Genomic DNA, 10,652 nt, shown 5'->3' on the forward strand with positions numbered 1-10,652 from the left:
TAAGAGATGACATCTTAATTCTCTTTTGCTGCTATATCCTCCCAGGTTTTATGACTTTGATCTAGTCGGGAGCAATAGGGTTTAATTGATGCATCTCTGTTACGTCAAAAATCTCATGTTTGGGTTTCGTTCTTCGCGGTTTCAAGAGCTTTTCAAATTTCAATATTACTAGTGCTCTTGTTACTAAAATAAGAAATACCAGAAATATAGTATTTATAATATTGTACCTGGAATTTGGCGAAAATATTCCATACTGGCTTTCCACATATTTTAATCTTTGGTCGTCATTAGTAAAGAGTGGTATTTGTAAGTCTAATGCCTCTTTTATCTTCGTCAAGGTAGATAGTACAAGTGAGTGAGAGGCAAATCTGTAATAAGCCCTTTTTAGGATCTAATAAAAAATGAAGTCATTTTACTGTTGATACATTTTTTCCTGTGGGGGTTTACACTTTTATGAATATTTCAATAAACAATGCATAACCGTGTTTTGATTCTATTTGAAATTTACTCAAAACATTCCTTCTTGACTCTAAAATTAGGCATTTTATTCGTTTTCAGTTTTTATATCAACATTTATTCTGCTAAAAAAGTTCTCAGCCAACAGACATACCAGGTGTAAAGTACCCAGTCTCTTCAGATCCTGGAAGTCACAATGTTAGACCCGGTCATCACTCGAGTGGGTGACCAAATGGGAACACTGGATGCTGTTTGAGTTTCTTATAAAAATTTCTTCAGAAAAAAATGAAAAATGATCCATATATTACCATAAAGGCAAAGATATACTAAATCAAACTGACCTGTTTCTCTGGATACTTGAATTATACAGGTTTATCTCAGTTTTGACCTGATTTTTTTTTGCAGAAACTAAATTTCACCTGGAGGGGGGCAAATTGAGGTCTGGAGGGAGCTAAATTTTGTCTGAACGGGACAGGGGGCAGTAATCTAGAAAGCAAAATAATGTGGGTGTCAGTATACTTTTTAGCACATTTAACAGTTTTTATTATATCATTCAGACTTATCTTAGTTTTGAAAAGATTTTCAGTTCTAGTTTTGTATAAAAAAGTCCAAAGTTTTTTTTATATTCATTTCTGTTACTTTATTACGAGGTGGGCAAATATTTAAGGGGGGTGGGGGGGGGGAGGGTTTCAAACCCACTACCCTTAACATTTTGCGCCCTGAAACCCGCCTGTCCCCATTTGGTAAGTATGCAGCCTATCTGGTGATCCCAATTTTTGGAATTGGAATATGTGATTTGACATTTGTCCATTTTACTGTTTTACTTTTTCGTCTACTGTGCCAAAATTTCTTGTTTTGTCCGTTTGCCATCTCCTGTATTCTTTTCAACTATTGCTGTACTGCTATGTTCATATTCAAAGCTAACTCTATCTTGGTTTTGCCATGTATCTTGTTTCCTGTAACTGTATCTTGGATATTCATTAAACGCTCGCTACTCTATGAATTTCTTTGAAGAATCTTCGTCGCAGATTTTAGGTGAAATTTCATTCAAAATATATTAATATCATCAAAAGATATTTCTATATCAAGACTTGGATCCATGTTCTTATTTATTGTGTTGTTGCTCGGTGTAAGTTAGTTTCACAACTAGAAAGTTCTGACGAAATCATTTCGTTGTATGCACGAATCGCATAGCTCTTACATATTTGCACCAACTAATGTGAAGAGATTTCATGACGTTTGCTCATGGGTTGTTACAATCGTGCAAGCCTACGGTTGTAACAGCTCAATTCTTTTGTGTTTCTTAGCTGTAACAGCCTTACGTAACAATGCTATTTTAATTATGGTTGTAATTAAAATCTTGCGGTCTACAATATTACCTGCGTAATAACCCAGTATGCATTTTACGTTGTAAAGGGGCAAAACAGAATTATGATAAAAACAGTGGTATTTTAATTATGGCTGTAGTTAAAATCTTTCGGTCTACAATATCACCTTCGTAATAACTCAGTATGCATTTTACGTTTGTAAAGGGGCAAAACAGACTTATGATTCAAATTATTAGATATACATTAAGCCTGTGAAATATATGCCTGAAACCAATAAATCAGTGTGGTTCAATCTGGCAATTAGACTCAAATAAATACCAGTGGAACATTCATTTTGCGAACTGAACTTATTTACCTTTTGTGGCAGATTATTTTTATTTATTTAGTTGTATTTTTCAGAATAAAATGCACCAGCTTATCAATATTTGTAGGAATAACTAATAATTGTTGATTCGAACTATATTCAAAAATAAAAAATAAATTAGATTTTGGTCCCAAGGCCTTATGCAAGGCATTTGATGGCTTTAAATTATTGGAAAGACGCAATTTAGCTTCAATTTTCATTACATTCTGAAGATAAAGTTGCTTTATTATTGCCAAATCTTCTATTATAATGTGTTCAGAATTTGGATTTACAAATGATAAAAATTGCTCGCAATTACAAGCGGGCTTCCAATTACTAATCTTGTTAAATTATTGTTAAAAATAATTAGTCCAATCGTCTTTAGAACTTATACGGTTTGATTAGATTATTCATATAATTCAAATTACTAGGAAGGGTATGTTTCACATCCCACGCGTTTAAAACCCCAGATAAATTAATATCCTCTATGTGTTTACTAGAGTTTACTCTAAGTTTATATTTTAACTACTAAATTACATAAACTATAAATACACACAACCGCCCTGGGGAAAGGTCAAACAGCCTGATGTTGGACTACTGTAATCCTCTGATTCTCAACTTAATTTAATAAAAAAAAATGAAAATTAAAGAAGGACAAAACACTCTCACTCAATTACCCCTTATTACCAGAATATACATAAATAAAGGCTAGCAATAATTATAAAAAAAATTATCTCCCCACTCCCAATAATTGTTTTTTTTTATTTTACTTTAAACAACCCAATATGTTCCGCCTCCCTAATGCCAGCTGGGATATCATTCCAAATAGCCGAAGCTAAATACCTAATTCCAAAAGCTGCACGTGTGGTGTTTCGGTGCTCAACAATAAAATTATCTGCCTCTCTAGTCTCATACCCATGGAGTGAACGATTTACTGGAAAAAAACTGGTAAATACTGGAGGACATATATCATTGCAACATCAATACGCAAAAACAGCAGCTTGATAATCTCGAATCTGACCAATGTTAAGCACTCGTAATTTCTTAAAACATGACGCGGTATCATTCACATTTTCTACATAATTACCAAGAAGACATACTGTTTTATTTTTTAGGATCTGCACTCTTTTACAATTTGCATAGAAATTACTAGACCAAAGGACACAACCATAAGAAATATAAGGCGTAATAATGGTGTAGTATAATAATAAAAGAACTGGTAATGGTAAAACATACTTTAATCGACGCAAAATCCCCAAACCTCTAGCAACTTTAGCTGCAACAAGATCACTATGGCTCTTCCAAGATGATTACAATGAAGCTGTAACCCCAAATAACGCACTTTATGCACCTGTGACAAAGGGCTGTCGTTAAAAAATTTCTTTTTATCAACACATTGAGGCTTACCAACTCTCCTATAAATGGACAAAACACTCTCACTCAATTACCCCTTAATACCAGAATATACATAAATAAAGGCTAACAATAATTATAAAAAAAGATTATCTCCCCACTCCCAATAAATGTTTTTTTAATTTTACTTTAAACAACCCACTATATTCTGCCTCCCTAATGCCAGCTGGGATATTATTCCAACTTTAGCTGCAACAAGATCACTATGGTTCTTCCAAGATGATTACAATCAAGCTGGAACCCCAAATAACGCAATTCATGCACCTGTGACAAAGGCCTGCCGTTAAAAAATATCTTTTTATCAACACATTGAGCCATACAAACTCTCCTATAAATCATAAAATTAGTTTTATTAACGTTCACTGACAAGAAGCTCAAACTTTTAAATACAAAAAATGCCTTTAATACCCTATTAATTTTCAAAAACAAATCATCGACAGATTGACTAGATATAGTTAACGCTGTATCATTCACAAAAGTCGTAATACAACACTTAGGTAAGTAAAAACGAATTGAATCAACATACACAAGGTACAGAAGTGGTCCCAAAACAGACCCCTGAGGTACACCACACCTCACTTGAAAAGGAGAAGAAAACACATCATTTAATACAACGTGAATAGATCTACCACTTAAAAAACTATTAAACCACTTTAAATAGCTATCACGAACTCCAAGGGATTGTAGACGTTTGAGTAGTATATTAAAATCCACTGTATCGAATGCTTTTTTGAAATTGATAAAAACGGTGAAAGGGATTTCACCACGTTCAAAGCATTTATTTACAATATCATAAGGGGAATGCACGGTGTCTGATGTCGAGTGACCTTTCCTAAGGCCAAACTGGTTTTCACTTAACATCCCCGTTTTCATAAGGTGATCATAAGGCCTTTTATTCCCAATTTTTTCAAATATTTTCGAAAACAAGGGTAGGATTCATATGGGTCTATAATTTTCAATTTCTAGCTTAGAGCCACCTTTGTGAAGGGGGATTACTTTTGCCCTTTTAAGTGCATCAGGGAATATACCAGTTTGGAGGGCAGGATTGATTATATGCTCTAGACATGGCATGAAATAACACATAAGTGACTTAAAAGTTTTCAGATTAATGCCATCTGTCCCTGCTGAATTCAATTTGATTGTTTTCACAACCGTCAGAATTTCATCTCCAGTACAAGGCTGAAATTCAATTTCATTTCCGATTCCTCCATCATTAACAAATTCATCTTTCATTAAATCATTATTAAAGTTCACCAACTCTTGCGCCTGTACATTTTGCCCAACACTTGAATAAAACTCAGCAAATTTAGTCGTGATACTTATTTCATCATTAACAAGTTCACCTTGAATCAGTAGCGAACTATGTGGAGCTTTTTTCTTTTTTCCCAATAGGTCATTAATAACTTTCCAAATTCTTTTAGTATTATCCTTATTTAAACTCAATTGGTTGGCAAAGTATTCTTTTTTAGCCTTTCTTCTCATCGAGTTCACTTTGTTGCGTATTATTTTGAATTCTTCCTGTTTTATGGCACATTCACTATTTAAATATTCCACATACGCTTGATTTTTCAAATATGACACTTTAAGAATTTCAATAGTTATGCAGGGCTTCCTGGGTTCACACATACGGGGTTTCAAGAATTTCACTGGGCAAGTCTTATCATAAATTGGCTGTAGACCCCCATCATACGATTAAATGCACTAGAAGCGTTATCTTTCATATCCATAATCTCAATAAAATCAATGGTATTCAACTCTTCGCCAAACCTCTATAAATTCACTTTTTTCAAAGACCTAGTCATTACTTTTTTTTTATTTCTTTTTATTCGACCACAAGATCCCGCTCCAACAACTGGGAAATGGTCCGAACAAGGGTATAGAACCACATCGGCATTACTACGGTCCAGATACTTAGAACCAACAAAATATAATCAATAAGAGTGGCTGAATGACTCGTAACACGTGTTGAAATATTTACTATGGGGAAAAGATCATGAGCAACCATCAATTTAAAAAAAATCAAAATTCAATCCATTCATTGTAAGCAGATCAAAGTTGAAATCACCCATACAAATAAAATCTAAACCTGTCCGAGACACTGCACGCGCAAGTTGATCAAACCCAAGTTCAAATTCTTCCCAGCTAGCACTTGGTGGTTTATAAGCAACACTAATCAAAAATTAACTACTTCCCATATCTAATTCCAGACTAAAACTTTCGAATTTACCCTCTATCCAAACATCAATATCATTTCTAACATGGTATGTCAATGACTTAGAAATCAAACACGCAATTCCCCCTCTATAAAGTGACGTTCGGTTTTTAATCTCCAAATTATAATCTGGAAAAGAATACAATGCGACAGAGTGTTCCTGACTGAAAATGCTTTCACATATACCAATAAAACTAACTTTACCTTGAGAATCAGAGAGAAACTCCAAAACATCCTCATAACACGTGGTTAGGTGGCGATTCCAGGCACATAAACTCAGTAAATCGGATTCCGCGGGGTTTAACTGCGAACATTGAACATAAGTACTGTTTCTCAACTGTTTAAATTTAACTTGGTTCATACAAGGTTCAATATCATTTGCTATTTTTGCCGACAAAACCTGTTCAAGGAGAAAAGGTCGGCTCATTAAATCATCCAGTATAGACGCAGCGAGAGTAAATCAAATCTCGTACCAAAACAAATCTAAATGAAAAAAAAAGCAAGAAAGAAAAAATACACATAAAAACGGAAAAAAAGAAAAGAAGAAAATACAAGCAAAAACCTTAAAACAAAATAAACAAATGTAAAAAAAACACTAATCATAACATATGAGACTAAATACAGTCGGTAATAGAACGGATTTTCATGACTGTTGACCCTGCACTAGGTTTTACCAAAATCTGACCCTGATCCGACCAAACATTTCTCTGACCATACTTGTCTTTCGCTGCGTTCAAAATGTCTTGGCGACGTTTGGTTAGAGACTCCGATACAAAAACACCAGTTGAAGCAAGTTTAGCTTTTGCTTTAAACACTCTACGGGCTACATCTTTGCCAGAAAATTTAACGACGATCGGAGCAACTCTAATTGAACTTTCTTCATGCTATGTAGTTGGATTATTAAATCGGAGACGGTATACATTAATCAAATTAGAAGATGAGAGGTCTGTCACAGACATTTTGCTATTTATAATTTGAAATACTGTATTGCGAGTGCCTACACCAGGTAACTTCTTTACCCCATGAAATATAAGACTATCAAGCAAGGACTCTTGATCATAATCATCAAGCTTTTTTTCAATTCTACTAATCCTCTCCTCCAAAGTTTCATTTTGAGTTCTCAGACTACTTAGAGCCAGCTCAATTTTAGCAAACTTCGGATTAAACTCGAGGGTGACTGAATTGTAAACCTCGCTGACTATCAGTTCAGTAGTCTCTTTCAGTGACCTTGGGTCATTGAACTTTTCAGTCACTTTCTTTGTAATATTTTCCAGCAGATCACTTTTTGTCTTCTCCAGCTGGGCTTCAGTTGAAACTAATTTGTTGAAAATTGGGGCGATACTTGAAGAAATTGAGTTAGACCCTAATTTATCACTTGCTTTCAGGGCTAAAAAAGTCTTTGAAAGAGTTTCATAAATCTCAGGGGTATTATCAAGTTCAACAATTGCTTTTTTTAACAGCAGGCTTGGATGAATCTATCATTTTGGGGTTGTATTCTTGAAGATTCGCATCTATTAACCTAAATTCATTTTGACTACTGTAACAAAAGACCAGATAAGTGGGCTTTCCCGCGAATCCTTTCCTATTTGCATAATTCTCATAGGCCATAGGGGGTAGTTCTTGAATTTAGCTAGCGCACCATCAAACTGCTTGAAACGCTGCATTATTAACAATATCTTATTTTTATTTTTAGAAGTTTTTTATATTTTTATATTTATATTTTATTTATATCACAACATTCCGGTCCAGAAGCCATGATGACTAGGCTGTATACACTTCCCGACTTCAGTTTCTGGTAAGGATAATATGAAGGTCTGTTGAAGGTATGTCAATTTTAAAAGCACCTGATCCACCATCCAAAGTCACCTCGTTGTCTGGGTCAATGCCCTTGACGCTAAAAGTGTCCTAAAAGTGCAGTCATAACGTGTTGACTAGGCAGAAGTTGCCAAATCTCCTGTTATAATTTGTTCAGAAGTTAGATTTACAAATGATAAAAATTACTCTCAATTAAAAGCGGAATTCCAATTACTATCCTTGTTAAATTATTGTTAAAAATCATTAGCCCAATTGTTTTTAGAACTTATACGGTTTGATTGGATTATTCTTGTAATTCAAAATACTAGGAAGGGTATGTTTCACAGTCCCACGGGTTTAAATTCCCAGATACATTAATACCCTCTACGTGTTTACTACTAAAGTCTGTAGATAAACATAATATCTTCTCCTTAATAACAGTCATATAAGACTTTTTATAAATTGGAATTTATAAAAGATTTCTGATGAAAGCTGAAAATTTTGTTCGTTTAAGACTAAGATTTTCGAGACCGCCTTCTTTTTTATTTTAATCAAATAAGCTAGGTGATCAACTGATCTGACGGATTCGTGGCAAGGAAAATATAGGCAAGTCTTAGCTCTCTCTTCTTTTTAGTGATGTTTTGTTTAATGAACCCTCTCCATGTTACTGTTTTACTTTTTCGTCTTCTGTTCCAAAATTTCTTGTTTTGTCCGTTTGCCATTTCCTGTATTCTTTTCAACTATTGCTGTACTGCTATGTTCATATTCAAAGCTAACTGTATCTTGGGTTTGCCATGTACATTGTTTCCTGTAACTATATCTTGGATATTCATTAAACACTCCCTATTCTGTGAAATCCTTTGAAGAATCTTTGTCGCAGATTCCAGGTGAAATTTCATTCAAAATATATTAATATCATTAAAAGGTATATCTATGTCAAAACTTGGATACATGTTAATATTTATTGTGTTATTGCTCGGTGTAAGTTAGTTTCACAACTAGAAAGTTTTGACAAAATCATTTCGTTGTATGCACGAATCGCATAGCTCTAACATATTTGCACCAGCTAATGTGAAGAGATTTCATGACGTTTGCTCATGGGTTGTTAAAATCGTGCTCGCTTACGGTTGTAACAGCTCAATTCTTCTGTGTTTCCTAGCTGTAACAGTCTGACGTAACAGTGGTATTTTAATTATGGCTGTAGTTAAAATCTTTCGGTCTACAATATTACCTTCGTAATAACTCAGTATGCATTTTACGTTTGTAAAGGGGCAAAACAGCATTATGATTCAAATTATTAGATATACATTCAGCCATTGAAATATATGCCTGAAACCAATAAATCAGTGAGGTTCAACCTGGCAATTAGACTCAAATAAATACCAGCGGAACATTCTTTTTGCGAACTGTACTTATTTACCTTTTGTGGCAGCTTATTTTTATTTATTTAGTTCTATTTTTTCAGAATTAAATGCACCAGCTTATCAATATTTGTAGGAATAACTAATAATTGTTAATTCGAACTATATTCAAAAATAAAAAATAAATTAGATTTGGGTCCCAAGGCCTTATGCAAGGCATTGGATGGCTTGAAAGTATTGGAAATACGCAATTTAGCTTCCATTTTCATTACATTCTGAATATAAAGTTGCTTTATTATTACCAAATCTCCTGTTATAACGTGTTCAGAAGTTGAATTTACAAATAATAAAAATTGCTCGCAATTATCCTTGTTAAATTATTGTTAAAAATAATTAGCCCAATCGTTTTTAGAACTTATACGGTTTGATTGGATTATTCTTATTATTCAAATTACTAGGAAGGGTATGTTTCACATCCCACGGGTTTAAACCCCAGATAAATTAATATCCTCTATGTGTTTACTACTAAAGTCTGTAGATTAACATAATATCTTCTCTTTAATAACAATCTTATAAGACTCTTTATAAATTGAAATTTTTTTGTATATTCTTATAAGTTTATATTTTGTCTATATGAACTCTCTTTATTAACTACTAAATTACAAAAACTATAAATACACACAACCGCCCTGGGGAAGGCTCAAACAGCCTGATGTTGGACGGCTGCAATCATCTGATTCTCAACCAAATTTAATAAAAAAAAAAAAATTAAAGAAGGACAAAACACTCACGTAATTACCCCTTAATACCAGAATATACATAAATAAAGGCTAAAAATAATTAAAAAAAAATTATCTCTCCACTCCCAATAAAGTTTTTTTTAAATTTTACTTTAAACAACCCAATATGTTCTGCCTCCCTAATGCCAGCTGAGATATCATTCCAAATAGCCGGAGCTAAATACCTAATTCCGAAAGCTGCACGTGTGGTGTGTCGTTACTCAACAATAAAATTATCTGACTCTAGTCTCATACCCATGGAGTGAACGATTTACTTGAAAAAAAAATTGGTAACAACTGGAGGACATACATCATTGCAACCTCGATACGCAAAAACTGAAGCTTGATAATCTCGAATCTGACCAATGTTGAGCACTCGTAATTTCTTAAAACATGACGCGGTATCATTCACATTTTCTACATAATTACCAAGAAGACCTACTGTTATATTTTTTACGATCTGCACTCTTTTAAAATTTGCATAGAAATTACTAGACCAAAGGACACAACCATAAGAAATATAAGGCGCAATAATGGTGTGGTATAACAATAAAAGAACTGGTAATGGTAAAATATGCTTTAATCGACTCAAAATTCCCAAACCTCTAGCAACTTTAGCCGCGACAGGATCACTATGGTTCTTCCAAGATAGATTACAATCAAGCTGCAACCCCAAATATGCACTTCATGCACCTGTGACAAAGGCCTGCCGTTAAAAAATATCTGTTTATCAACACATAGAGGCTTACCAACTCTCCTATAAATCATAAGATTAGTTTCATTAACGTTCACTGACAAAAGGCTCAAATTTGTAGATACAAAAAATGCCTTTAATACCCTATTAACTTTCAAGAACAAATTATCGACAGATTGACTAGACATAGTTAAAGCTTTATTATCCACAAAAGTCGTGATACAACACTCAGGTAAGTAGAAACGCATTGAATCAACATACACAAGGTACAT

At 33.8% G+C, this 10,652-nt stretch overlaps 1 protein-coding gene across 1 annotated transcript; it reads right to left on the reverse strand.

The window, feature by feature from the left end:
- Window positions 1–4,476: 4,476 nt before the first annotated feature.
- LOC136041088 (uncharacterized) lies at window positions 4,477–5,166 on the reverse strand. Its single transcript, XM_065725642.1, has one exon. The coding sequence runs from the start codon at window positions 5,164–5,166 to the stop codon at window positions 4,477–4,479; it is 690 nt and encodes a 229-aa protein (XP_065581714.1).
- Between the last annotated feature and the right edge of the window lie 5,486 nt (window positions 5,167–10,652).

This window comes from Artemia franciscana, chromosome 21 (assembly GCF_032884065.1).
Source record: "Artemia franciscana chromosome 21, ASM3288406v1, whole genome shotgun sequence".
Lineage (NCBI taxonomy): Eukaryota > Metazoa > Arthropoda > Branchiopoda > Anostraca > Artemiidae > Artemia > Artemia franciscana.

Excerpts from the sequence above, each read along its gene's own strand:
- LOC136041088 (XM_065725642.1), bottom strand. The coding sequence starts at position 5,166 with ATGTGTGAACCCAGGAAGCCCTGCATAACTATTGAAATTCTTAAAGTG.